General features: G+C 34.0%; 1 protein-coding gene across 1 annotated transcript in view; it reads right to left on the bottom strand.

Moving 5' to 3' along the window:
- Positions 1-15069, bottom strand: part of SLC9A9 (solute carrier family 9 member A9) — a 235042-nt gene that overhangs the window by 112493 nt on the left and 107480 nt on the right. Inside the window, exons 10-11 of the mRNA XM_039357425.1 lie at positions 7089-7202; positions 4665-4776 (exon numbers count right to left, since the gene is read on the bottom strand). Of these exons, the coding sequence (XP_039213359.1) occupies positions 4665-4776; positions 7089-7202 (226 nt within the window). The remainder of the gene's footprint in view (positions 1-4664; positions 4777-7088; positions 7203-15069) is intronic.

Below are 15069 nucleotides of genomic sequence, written 5' to 3'. Positions count from 1 at the left end.
ATGCTTTTCCCCTTTCCACCTTCTTTATCCTCATTGCTGCTGAAACTAAAAAAATAAAAAGGAAAGGGAAAGACGATGACAAGGTTTTGCAATACTTATATCTACAAAGTATTTTCTCACTTCCATTTGTGAAAAACAAAGAAAATGAAATGAACATTTAGTTGCTTTTCAGCAGCTATCTAGAGTTGATCAAATCCTCCCTCTCTTCTTCTTTCAAAAAAACATCACCTGGGTATCCCCACACTAACTTAGAATTTGAACTTCATGCCCCAAATGGTCCTTCCTACACTATTATTTTGTTATAAACATAAAAATGTATTAAAACTTCCAGAAAAAATAGTCTCTTAGTCTTCTATCCCCAAATAGCAAAGAATCTTGGGGTTCCTAAAACATTAGTTATTGTAGTACAAACATTCATGGATTATATCCTTCCCAAAGCCATCCATCTATCCATCCATCCATCCATCTATCCATCCATCCATTTTTATTTGATTCAGCTGCCACTAGTTATTAATGATTATTTAAAACTTACTTAATTTATGGCATTCCACATTAACTACACTTTGATTTCATTTTCTTTGTTTTTCAAAAGAGTCACATAAATGATTTTGGCTGTAACCATTTTAGCAGTCATCTTTCTCCCAAAGTCTGCTAAAAGTGTTGTCTGAATATGGTTCTTGAACCACAAGGCTTCTGTCTATTCCTTCTTTAGATACAAATCACTTCTCACAAAAATGAATTATCATAGATGCTCCCCAACTGAAGGATAACATTTACTGCTTCAAAGACCTATTTCTGGTCTTGAGATTATAAATATTTTTTAATTAACTGTCCTAAACAAGAACTAAGTTGACATATGAAGAAAATATAGACTTCCATGCATACTATTGTATATTGTGATGGGGACTTGTCTTCATCTACAAGCTTGTGATTTGTAAAATATTTAGGAGAACAAGACAAATATTAAAATGTTTATGTTATGATAAACAAGCATTCTTATGGACTTCTTATTAACCAGCAAACATATGTGGGGAGAAGGCCGGCAAACAAATATAATAAATAAATAAATATTGGGTTATATCTTTTCCACAAACTCCTCCTCCATTCTGAGTATTTTAATTCATTGAGTAAGTGTGTACTTAGATTAAAGGAGAGATACAACAGTTCTTGCTTAATGACAGGTCTCTTCACAACTGTTCAAAGTTACAATAGTTTGAAAAAAGCTACTTATCATCTTTCCTTGAAGGTCACTGCAGCACTGTAGCAGAAAATAGTAAAAAATTCCCATTGAATATGCTAGAATCACTTAATGACCCATGATTCACTTAATGACTGCAGTATCTCACTTTATGACCATCATAAAATGGTCATAATATTGAGTTAAGTCACATGGTGATCTGCTTAATTACTACAGTGACTTATGACTAAAATTCTGGGGTCAGTTCTGGTTGTGAGTCAAGGACTATTGGCAGTCAAATGGAAATATTGATACTCAATAGCACATTTAAAGATAGACATTTTCTTCCTCTCCCTGTCAATCTCATAGAAAAGCATTACTAGTTTCTACAATTCCCATTAGGTCCATATAAAACTATATGTCACAAAACAGACATGTGCTTTGTTACCATGCCAAAGAAAGATCCTAATTGCTCAAAGAATAGGAATATGAGAAGAAAACAAAAGCTGAAAGCAGCAGTGGTATTTTTTAAAATCTCTGCAAAAGGAAGAAAAATACCACCCAACCTTCATCTTGCTGAATGTTGGTGCGTGCAATTTCTTTTCCCCTATTCTCCATTGAAACCAGTAGCACAATATGTAATCAGGATCAGGTGGGAAATTTGAAATATTGAAATAACTCAGTGATTTTTCAATGATTCATTTTCAAACTTGAATAAAAATAAATAGGCCATTAGCTAGTAGAATCAGCCTGATAAGCTAAAACAATATAAATATTTGAAAAAGTCTGAAGAAATGCGAAAGTTTTTAGCTAAGAGTTGACATTCCTGAAAAATGTGTGTCATCATTTCTGTATGCTGAGGAAACATGCTCTTTTAATAGCATTTCTTCACTAGTCTTTTACAGTGTTATCCAACCATCATTGTAATAATATGTTGTATAGAGTTTTCTTTATATTGATTTTTCCATGTGGGTCAATGAGAATAATTTTTGACTGTGATAGCTTAGAGCAGGCATGTCAAACTCGCAATGTCACATGACATCGCATGATGTATCGTGACTTTTTCCCCATTGCCGGCAATGGGGTGGGTGCGGTTTTGGTGTGACACATCTGGCCTACGGGCTGGCAGTTTGACATGCATGGCTTAGAGAAAGAAAAGAAAGAATAATAATGAAGATAGATTTTATATAATTTTAAAGAGTTGGAATGATCCTATTTACAAATCAGAAAACAAGCTAATGCTAATAATTTATATATATTAGGCAGTTGTATAACATACATACTTAATATATAACAGGCATGGAGATTACATAATGTAATGAGTGAGTAAAAAAAAGATGTATGCTTACTTTTGCATCATTTAAAAGCATGTTATAACCCATGAAATCTTCAGCTGGCCACTATTTCATCAAAGCTAGGGGAAATCTGATATTATTTTAATATGAGAGATATACTCTCCAAAATGAATAAGCCTGTTCTCCAGAGAATAGAGATGAAACAACCATATGGTATACCATCTGAATTTCATTTCTCCAAGCGAGCTTCCACTTTAAGTCCATTTCGTAAACTTTTATAATAGGCATGCTGCACCCGGCTAATTAAAGTGATTAGAATCATTATTGCACATCATCATCAGAGGATAGAGGCAAGTCTTTCTGAAATAATAATAAGCCTTCCCAGTGAATGCCATTGATCACAGAGTAGCTCTCTTTCAGATACAACACATTTGTCCCCATTTCTTACAAGAACAATATAATGGTCATTTCTTTTTCTTCTTTTAAATAAGGAATACAGTGTCTATGGAGATTCTCAATCATCCAGATCCTGGTTGTCCCAAAGGTACTTTTTTCAAAAAGCAACTGGGCTTTCTTATGTTTTTTTTCTTTGAAAATGTTTCACTTCTCATCCCATAAGCTTTTTCAGTTCTAATTGACTGGTAGGGAATGGATTTATATTCTTTGCAGTCATCTGATCTGAGGGTCTGTTGTTAGTTCTCCATGAGTCATGAAGGCTACTTGGGGGTTTATCTGTATCCTCAGATTCACCCAAATCAGAGTGCAAGCATTGTGATGTCTTCTTGGGACCACTCAAAGGTCTGTGTTGTAAACAGGAGACAGGTGGTGTCATATCCCTCCCCTCTGTTGAGGAAGGGCTGTTCAATTTTAACATAGATGGCCTCTTTGACTCTTCTTTCAAACCAGTGGTCTTCTCTGTTCAGAATGTGAACTTTGCTGTCTTCAAAGGAGTGACCGCTGTCTTTCAGATGCAGATGGACTGCTGAATCCTGTTCCTGATTAATTTGTTCAGTGTTGTGCCATGCATTTGTGAAGTGATTGCTTTGTTTCATAGTGTACAGGTCTGCACATGACTCACTGCATTGTACTGCATATACCACATTGCTCAGTTTTGTCCTTGGGGTGGACAAGCTTCTGCTTTAATATATTCCTGGGTTTAAAATATGCCCATATGTTGTGTTGGCTGAAAATCCTCCTGAGCTTTTCAGATATTCCTGTAACATATGGAATGACAAGGTTGTTCCATTTGTTGTTCTCCTCTTTGTCTGTTATGAAGGAGCTTCTGCTGGATCTTTTTGTGGATTTGATGAAGGCCCTGTTAGGATAGCACAAGTTCTGTGGGCTTCCTTAATGTGTTTTGGTTCTTTCTCTTTTCCCTCCTTGCTTGTTGGCAAACCTTCAGACTGGCTGGTGAGAATCAAAATGTAAATACTCATCTTGTGTGTGGATGTTTTGTATAGTTCAGTGATGAAGCTTCTGTCTTCCTTAATATCCAGGAAGACTAGACTATTCGACTTATCATTTTTCTGTGGAGGTGGAAGCCTTCAAACACATTTACTCTGTGGACAGCAACATTAAGTTCTGATAAGAGGATTGAAGGAAAATAGTCTAGCCTTCCTGGACTATGCAGTAGATGTTAAGGAAGACAGAAGCAAAGTTCACATTCTGGGCAGAGATGACCACTGATTTGAAAGAGGAGTCAGAAGCCATCTATGTTAAAATTGAGCAGCTTTCTCTCAATAGAGGGGGAGGGATACAACATTACCTATTCTCCTGTTTACAAAGCAGTCCTTTCAGCAGTCCCAAGAAGGTTCCATACCAATTTGCACTTTGATTCAGGTGAGTCTGACATAAACCCTCAAGTGGCCTTAATGACTCTCAAAGAGCTAATGACCGATCACATGTCTGTAAAGAATATAAATCCTTCCATTCCCCACCAGTCAGTTAGAACTGAAGAAGTTTCTTGGATGACAAACAATTTTTTTTCAAAGAAAAAAAAACCTAAGAAAGTCCAATTGCCTGTTGGAAAAAGCACCTTTGAAAGAAATGATACAGTGGTAATATTTATGTTTGTGTTCCTTTTAAAAAATTACAAATCTAAAAACTACAGGGCATAAAATGTATTATTTAGTTAGCTAATAGTGTGGTTGGGTTGTTTTTTTTTTGTGTCATAGTAGAAACAATCAGCTTACCTGAAAACATCATCATATGTTGAAAGTTCCTCGGAATTTTTTGTTTTCGGCCCAGGTTCAGAATGAATGATATTGGATATATGTTACAGGCTCTTGCTACAAAAACTGCCACCTACATAATTTGGGATTAGAAGCTGAAGAAAATAATGAAGGACTATATGATATAAGACCAAGATTAAGCAAATATATTATTTAATTCAGAAGCAGAATCATAATTTACCTGGAAGTGGAGTAGGAAAAAATATAATATTCTCATTGCTACTCACAGTCTGCCCTTTCTTTGAGCATCTTACTCTTTTAAACAATCTTTATAATTCTTTCTTGAACACTGTACCCTAACTCTACATTCATATTCCATCTTTGTCAAGCTTTGTCCCTAAATCTTTGGGAAATCTTCACTATATTTTTTTTTATATGCCAACACAAAAGAAGAGAGCCAGCTGATGTGGTAGTTCAGATGCTCGCCTAGAAACCAGGAGACTGTGAGTTCTAGGTGTCCCTCAGCTGGATGATTTTGGGCCAGTCAATCTCTCTCAGCCCAACACACTTTATATGATTGTTGTGAATAGGAGACAGAACTATTAGGTATGATATGTTAACTGCCTTGAGTTATATATAAAAAGATGGGATAAAAAACCCAATATTAATAAAAATAAGAAGAATCAGTAAAGAGTCTAACCAAACTGAGCCAGGAAATCTGAGAATGACACAAGTGCCAATAGATTGGAAAAGATTAATTTATGATGGGGGGGGGAGGAAGGAGAATTAACAGGATGTGCAAACTGTTATATGATAACCTTAATCTCATGTGCTAGCAACTTCATCCAATGTAGATTATAGTCCTACATGAAAAAAGAGATGCCATATTTTAAAGATGGTTTTAGAAAAGGCCAAGAAACATGAGACATTTTTGTTGATGCATGCTGAATAAATGAGAAAGTCAAAGAATATCAAAAGGAAGTCACTAAGTGTTTCATTGATTATAGAAAGGGCTTTGATTGTGTTGATCACATAAAGCTATAGAATAAACTCAGAAAAAAAGATTAAAAAAAACATTTCATCGTCCTCATGAGGAATTTATATACAGGTCAGGAATCCATAGTACAGATAGAACATGGTTAAACAAACTAGTTCTAGGTTGGCAAATAAGTGAAACAAGGATGTATACTCTCTCATTTATTCACTATATACTGAATATATTAAAAGAAGCTGGATTGGGAGAAGATGGAATGGTTTTAGACTAAGGAAGAAATATCAATAACCTGTGCCATGGTGCTGACAGTACTCTGATAGCCAAAAATGCAAAGAATCTGCACATTCTAATAATAAAAGTTAAGGAGCAAAATGAAAAAAAGTGGGACCAAAATTAAACATAAAGACAACCCAACTAATGACAACAAATAGAGGAATTAGCCTTAGAATTAACAGTGAAGATACTGAATTGGTAGACAGGATTAACTATCACCAGTAAAGGAACAACCAGTGAAGAAATACACTGAAGACTAATTCTTAGTAGAGCAGCAATGAAGGCCTTAGAAAATATATTTAAATGCAGTGGTGTGTCTATACCTACAAAGATCAGAACTGTGCAAACTATGGTATTCCCTGTGACATTCTATTAAAGCAAAAGTTGGAGTTCGAAGAAACAAGAAGAAAGAATATTGATGCTTTTGAACTTTGGTGTTAGAAAAAGACTCCTGAGAATACCACGGACAGCTAAGAAAACTAACAAACAAAAATAGCTCATTGAACAAATAATCCAGGGTTCTCACTCAAGACACAAATGACTAGGTTCAAATTATCCTACTTCGGACACATTAGGTAAAGACTTCTCTCTCTGCAGAAAGCTCTAATTCTGGGAAAGATGGAAAAAATGGAAGAAGAGCGTGACTAGCAGCCAGATGGATGAACTCAATAACAGAGATGATGAATACACATTGGCAGATCTAAATATCAGATTAAGGTCAAACCATCATGAAGAAAATTTATTTGGTCACTAAAAGTTAACAATGATTTGATGGCACATAATTATAGTAGTAATAAAATTAATATCATTGGAACAGCACAAGCATATCACATGTGTTTAAAACCTAGAGATTTCTTTGTTCAAGCAGTTGTTCATGTATCAGTTTATTCAAGGACCACACATTCAAAGGTGATCTCCAGACACAGGACATGCAATATGTCTGATGTCAGGAGTAAAGCCAAGAGTATATCCTCACTTCTCAGCAATTGTATGATGAAGAATTGGCTATTCTTGCACAGAAAAAAATAAACAGCAGAAACATTTTATATATGCATTGAGCTCTCTGGATTCTGATTTATATCTCCAATTATACAATTTATCTGTTCATCATGAAAATAACCACCTTATGCCATATGTTTGCTGTATAATGCATTTCCTGTTACTTGAACAAAGGATACAAATGCCCCAAATATAAATAGAGCATTGAAAATATGATTTTGGAATGTAAACAGTGCTAGTCCCATATAGCAAAAGATTACATTCTCAGCCAAAAAGTTCATGAACTCGAACAACTGAAATGAAAGAGAAACAAAATTATCATCCAGGTTGAAGTAGATGAATGGGTACTTATTGGGACAAGGTAAACATACCAAACTGGGCATTCAATTCATGATCCACAAATCAGCTCAGATTTTTTTTAAATATTAAGTCCAATAAACAAGATGACAAGCAGATAGTTTAGCCTATTATATACAATTAAAACTCTCGTTCTCATAGGCGAAATGCTGCATCCTAGGACAAGAATTTTTGAACCAAGTACTTTAAATAGTTTTACATTTTGTGTCCAAAATCCAGGACTCAAGACTCCCGAGGGAATAAAATTTGGTAAAGTTGTTACTGTTTCAGTCCTACTGACTGCTGCTGGGCTACTATGGTCACATGATCTTTATTTTCAACAATCCATGACAGTTTCCTAGCCAGTCTCATAATCCCTTTTTCCCTCCCCAGTCAGCAGCAGTCACTTACCTGCCTGCTGGAAAGGAAAAGGAAGGATGCTTCCTGCCAGACTCCTACAAAGAAACTCAATAGGGAAGCTGGCAGGAAGTTGGAAGTCACTCCTGCTCCCGCTGCTTTTTTGCCTGCTCTGGGTCATTCTGTTTTTCTGTTTAGGTAAGAAAATATCTGAAATGATGGCCCAGAAGAGTATGGGCTTTCTAGGATAGGTAAATGTAGAAATCTGCTTAAGTAATAGCCATTCTTCTCTACTTCAGCATACGTAAAATTTATTTTGTACACAAATAAAAATGCGCAAAAGCTTTTTCCATTTTATGAATCAAGCCACATTATCTGTCCCACTTCAAATCTGTAAAACTGTTTTAATAAACATACAAAAATACAGGGATAGCTATACTGTTAGAATACCAGTTGACAATCTTATAAAATCATCAATATACAGTACACATTACATATACTGGCTAAAATGCTATAGACTACTAAAGGATTTATGATAATGGAAACACTAGTTGCCTACCACAAATCACTTTATTTTGTAATTATAGTTTTTAAAATCCCCTTAGGAAACAATTACTTCTATTGTTTCCTATGGGGATTTTAAAGAATATTTTCAAACACATTTTTGTCAAAAGCTGGCTAATTTTTCAGCATGCTGAATAGAAGGTAATACTCTACATGACCTGCCATCCCACCTACTCTTGTGGCCTTTTAAATTCTGTTCATTTGGAACACAGCCAATTCAAAATGTTTTGTTCTGACTACAAACCAAGCATCTGCGCCCACCCTTAATGCACCTGGAAGCTATTTGCCCAACGTGGTATGTAATGAAGCTATTATGTTAACATGGCACCAATATTAAATTTCAGAAAAAGTTTAAACTATTATAATAATTTTTAGAACATCCAGAGTACTTGGAAAATTGCATCCTCTCCATATATATTATTTCTCACTTTTATTCTCTTTGTACCATAACCTTGCCTGCTGCAGATGTCACATATCTATATATTCATCCTCTCCTGATAAAAGCAGCTCTCAATCTGAAACAGACTACTGTATCTACCCTTAAAGAAAGTGTGTGTGTGTGTGTGCGTGTGTGTGTGTGTTTGTTTGTGTTTTATAATACCAGTTGGAAAACTACATCTTGACACATGTCCAGAAATCCAATCACACTTCAGGGGTAGATGGGGAGGGGAAAGGAGGAGATTACAGGCTTTTATTATGGAGAAGTAGACAATTTGGACTTATTATCATGAGTTTTCTGGATGACACTAGGAATTGCCAGCTCTTTGCATATTTGTCCACATGCTCAAAGCAATAAGTTTATACTTAATATTAACTCATGATTTTACGTCATGGTTTGTTGAATATAGTACAGTGGTATGAGTCACATATACTGCTATACTATAAACTAGGCTTTATAAAACACAACATTTGGATTCACAATGACAAAGCAAAAATCAAACAAACTATCTCATGACATAGTATGATGTATGAACTCAGCCTCTGTGCTTTTTAAACTATGGTCAAAGGATAAACACTGAAAACTATCCTAATTCTTAGATAAATTTGTCTTACCCACTTTGATTTAGCAGCGGTTAGATTCAAGGAAGTTAGTCACCAATACATTCATTTAGCAGAGAAGCACTCGTGAACTTCAGAGCCAGTAGAAGCAAATGGGGAAATTCTCCATATTGATCTGACTGTTCTTATTTTATGCTATATATTAAACAATTATCTCCAGATAAAAAGCTGACAACATGGTTCACTTTCTTCAAGTTGATCGGAATGGAAAATTATTAATGTGCTATTTCTGGTCAAATATGGCATCATCCTCTAGAATGACTACATAGGTATTAAAACATGTCTTCAGCAGCTCCAATTGAATACTTATGGTTCCAGCAATAAGGAGATATTGACTTCACACTATATATTTTGAAATTTGAGACTATGAGTCAAATACATATTTAGGCTTGAAAAGGAAAGACTGTGGGGGGGAGGATATAAACTTTTGAATCAACTTAAAAGAGGTCACTCTTAAAAAATTATGACTATTCCATCAATCTAAAGTGAAAAGCATATATGAACTCAGTGCACCATAACTATCTTATGGACCAATTCATTTTTCTTTCTTTCTTTATAGCATTGCAAAATAAAAAGGTTTCTTTCTGGAAGGTTTACTTTAACAGTTATATAGTTCTGTAAATGGCATGCTGCTAAAGCAAATAAAAAAACCCAGAAGTTCATATCCCCCTTCCTTTTCCTAGCTTAACTGCCAAAATAAAGAATGTACTAAAAGCAGATCACTTTATGACATTCACCGCTCTTCCATTCAATGTTTAGCTATTTCTTGTCTGCCAAAAGGTTCTTTTTTTGAAGTCAGCAGGTTAGCTATATTCAGTCTTCTTTAGAATTAATCAAGGGATTCAGATAAAGTTAGCAGAGTATTGATCTTAAGATCCTCTCTTTCCTTCAGGAATTCTATGCAGGGTACACTGAACCCTTGAAACTTTGTTGTTTTCAGTCAGGAACCCTCTTCAATCGTCTTTCATCCATTCTAAATTCATAGATTTTCAACAGTTAACACTGTCTAAACCCCACTTGGTTTGCCAGTCATGTTCTCTGTCTGTTCTCAAGCTAACCACATCTCCCATCTTTCTCTTTCCATAGCACATTTCAGTCTCCTTTTTCCTTTCCAAGAGATTCTTCCTTTCCATGTAAAAATGTTATTTTTTTCAGCCCCAATTGTTTTTGTAGATCAACCTTAACCATCCTAGGCACAAGTTATATGTTTGGGAGATGATGGGACTGCATGGCAGACTCTGTTTACTTGCTTTGTAGAGTCCTTGGTGCTCTTTGAACTTGGTTGTTTGCTTGCAGATGTTTCATTAGTCAACTATGTAACATCAGCAGTGCAAATAAGTGTAGGGTTTGCTCCTTGTTTATATGCAAATAATTCTTGACTTATGATTGTAATTGTAATTGAGTCTGGAGTTATGGTCATAAGTTTTTGAGGTTGCTGAAGTGACCAGATCTGATTTTATGATTTTTTTTTGTGGTGATCATTAAATTTACTTGCTCATTTGGTAATCTTCCTAACAATATGAGTAATATGACAGTGGAAACAAACATTTATAGAGGCATTGGCTTCCTTCACTGAATTTCTTTGTAGCCAGTTTGCGTGTGACAAACTTGTTATGTGAATTCTCCAACATGGCTATGGCTTGTACCTGAGAATGCTCACACAAAATTTTAGAAGTTATTAGTTGTGATGTTCTTCCTTACAGTTTGTGAAGAAAGGTGTACTCAATCCTCCTGACCCAAGAAAACAGAATCTAGGCTAGTAGAAATGAAATTCAAATCTTTCAAACCTGACATAATTCACACATACACACACACATATATATCTAATGATACACAATTATTTGAGACAAGGGAGCACAGATTTTTGGATTTCAACAAAAGGAAAGGCATACTTTGAAGCCACATTCTCTATTTTTTTTTTATTGAAAATTTTTAGGTTTTACAAAAAGAAAAGATTCCCCTCCCCCACACCCTCCCACCCCTCCCCTACCCTCCCCCAATCTTCCCAGAGCTTAATTAAAAATTTTTTAAAAGAATCTTGAAACACTTATAAACCATAAACAAATCTAAATACGTTAATTAAACAAATTATAAAATAATTAACAACAATATATAAAAAAAATACAAGAAGAAAGAAAAGAAAAAACAGAAAAATAAAAAAAAATAAAAAAATAAAAATAAAAGAAAATATCTAAGAAATATCTTAAACTTTAATTATAAATTATTCAAAAACTAAGTAATATTTTTTTATATCCAACTTATATTGTATGAAATCTATCCATCTTTTCCATACCAGGAGATACTTCTCCTGCAATTGATCTTTCAAGAAAGCCGAAATCTTTCCCATTTCTGCCAAATAAGAAACTTTAAAAAACCATTCTTGCAATGTAGGCAAAGATTCCTTCTTCCAACATTGCCCTACTAACAACCTGGCCACTGTAAATAAATTTAACATCAATATAATCTCTTTACTGTCACAATCAGAAACAATACCTAACAAAAACAATTGTGGGGTAAATTTTATCCTTCTTCTGAAAATTCTTTGAATATTCCACCATATTTTAATCCAAAAAGCTTTTATATTTTTACATAACCACCAGATATGGTAATAAGTAGCATCCAAACATCCACATCTCCAACATTTAGGCTGCAAGTCAGGATACATACGAGACATTTTTTGTGGATCAAGGTGCCATCTGTAAAACATTTTATAAAAGTTTTCCCTTAAATTTTGGGCTTGTGTAAATTTAACATTCCTCACCCAAATAATCTCCCAGGTATCTAATAAAACTGGTTCCTCAAAATTTTGTGCCCATTTAACCATACATTCTTTAACTAATTCTGCTTCTGAATCCAACTCTACTAACACCCCGTAAATTCTCTTAATGTGAGTTCGTCTTTGATCTTTTATTTGTTTTAACAAATTCTCATCTTCTCTAAGCAAACCTAAATTACAATCTATCTTCCACCTCTCTACTATTTGTCTATACTGAAACCATGAATAAATAATATTTTCTTGTGTTAAATCTTCCAGAGATTTTAATTGCCAATTTTTACCATCCCATCTAAGTAATTGTGCATAAGAAACACTATCCATCTTGACTCCTCTCCTTATCCCTTCTGTCGCATGCCATGGTATAGCCCATAATGGAATTTTAAAATCATTTCTATAATATTTCTTCCAAACCCAAAGTAAAGAAGTCCTTATAATATGAGATTTAAAAACCCTGTCAACCTTTTTATTGAAAATTAAATAGGCATGCCATCCGAAAAGCAAATCCCAACCCTCTAAGAGGAGTACTTCTACATTTGTTAAATTAACCCAATCACTAATTAATGTTAAAGCCACAACATCATAATACAATTTCAAATTCGGTACCTTGAGTCCACCCCTCTCACGAATATCTTGTATAATTTTAAGTTTTACTCTTGGTTTTTTCCCTGCCCAGATAAATTTATTGATACCTTTCTGCCATTCATTTAAATTAACCTCATTCTTTAAAATGGGTATCATTTGAAATAAAAAAAGAAACTTTGGCAAAAAAATTCATAATTGCAGCTTCTCCCAATTTTCCAAATCTCTTTGTATTTTGACCCACAGCCTTTCATAATTATTTATATACAATTTGGCGTTAGAAACAGATAAAGTAACCCCCAGATATTTTACCTTGTTAACAACCTCAAAATTTGTCAACCTAACCAAGGTCTCCTTATCCAAATTAGTCATATTTTTAGGCAATATTTTAGTCTTATTATTGTTAATTTTAAAACCCGAAACCTGTCCATACTGATGTATCAATTGTAATAACTCTATTACAGAATAAGTAGGTTGAGATAAAGTAACAACCAAGTCATCTGCAAAAGCCCTTAATTTATATTCTTTTTTGTTAACTTCTATTCCTTTTATTTGCTTTATTTCCAAAGTTAAAACAAACAGCAATGGTGACAATGGACAACCCTGTCTAGTCCCCTTCTCTATTGAAAACACCTCTGACAAACCACCATTAACTATAAGTTGTGCCGTTTGCTTTTGATAAATAACACAAAGAGCTTGTAAAAATTTTTCTCCAAAGTTCATTTTCTCAATTAATCTTAACATAAATTGCCAGTTCAGCTGGTCAAAAGCTTTTTCAGCATCTAAAAATATCAATCCTGCAGAAATTTGATTGTTTTTATCTAAATATTCTAATAAATTAATAATTTGTCTAACATTATTCTTCATATACCTTCCAGTTATAAAACCCGTTTGATCCATATGTATTACATGATGCAGGACCCTCATGAGTCTATTAGCTAAAATTTTCGAAAAAATCTTATAATCTACATTTAAAAGAGATATAGGTATATAATTCTTTGGTAAAGTGAAATCTTGATCTTCTTTTGGAATCAAGGATATAAAAGCTCTACCCCATGACGCAGGGATCTCTGAACCCTGTAATATATTATTAAAAAGCTCCCTTAAAGGTTGAATCATCTCTTGTACCAAAGTTTTATAATAAATAGATGTCAATCCATCCATACCCGGTGCTTTACCTAATTTTAATTCTTTAATTACTGTCTCAATTTCCTCACTAGTAATCAGACCGTTAATTTCTTGTTTCTGATCTTCTGTTAGTTTAGGAAAATTAGCATCTTTTAAATAATTATCTATATCTAAAACCTGTACTTTAGTACTCATATATAATTTTTGATAATAATCTAAAAAAGATTTCTTAATCAACTCCTTCTGATATACCAACTTACCATTATAATTTATTTTATCTATAGTTCTCTGTCTCTGCTTCTTTCTCAATTGATAAGCCAACCATCTCCCTGGTTTATTGGCATTACAAAATGTATTTTGTTTCATATACAATAAATTAGTTGCAGTTTGATCAGCCATCAACATATTAAATTGTGATTTAAGCAATTTTATAGATTCCTTAATCTTCTCATCTGTGGGATTTAAAATCAGAGCTTTTTCTTTTAATTTAATCTCATCTTCCAACTCTTTACGTTTCTGCACCTGCTTCTGTCTATGAACCTTATTCATTTGTATCAAAATCCCCCGCATATAAGCTTTACCTGCATCCCAGACCATTGACATTGAAGTTCCCTTATACATATTTAAAGCAAAATAATCCTTTAATTGCTCCTTTAATTTTTGAACATTCTTTTCTTGTCTAAATAAATTTTCATTCATCCTCCAAGATCTCCTCTCCTCTTTTTCATCAACCAGTTCTATCCAAACTGGACTATGATCCGTCAATGTCCTAGGGAAAATCTTAACATTCTTTACCCTAAAATATAAATCGGTTGTAATCAAGAAAAAGTCAATTCTTGAAAAAGACTGATGTCTGTCCGAAAAGAAGGTAAAGTCTCTCTCCTCCACGTTATGTTCACGCCAATAATCTCGCAGTTCCCAATCCTCTTTCAAGTCAAAAAAAGCTTTAGGTAATTTAGCCTGTTTAAAAGAAATAGAGGGTCCTTTTTTGTCTCTTTGTGTATCTAAAACACCATTCCAGTCTCCCATTAATATAACAGATCTATAATCCAACAAAGTTAGTTTTTGATGTAAAAATCTATAAAATTGTTCCTGTTGTTGATTTGGTGCATACAATCCCACTATAAGTACTTTCTTACCATACAAACCCACTTCAATCATAACATATCTCCCTTGAGAATCAGATTCTACTAAACAGGCTGATAGATTTTGCTTAACATAAATAACTACTCCCCCTTTTTTCCCAGGAGCAGAAGATACAAAATGAGATCCCAATCGAGCGTTAACTAGATATTTTTGATCCTTAGAAATAATATGTGTTTCCTGCAAACAAATAATATCATTGTTATGTTGCTTTATGT

This window comes from Crotalus tigris, unplaced genomic scaffold, assembly GCF_016545835.1.
Source record: "Crotalus tigris isolate CLP2741 ecotype Arizona unplaced genomic scaffold, ASM1654583v1 scf7180000018923.2277400, whole genome shotgun sequence".
NCBI classification, from domain to species: Eukaryota; Metazoa; Chordata; class Lepidosauria; order Squamata; family Viperidae; genus Crotalus; species Crotalus tigris.
This window is presented reverse-complemented; position numbering and strand designations above follow the sequence as displayed.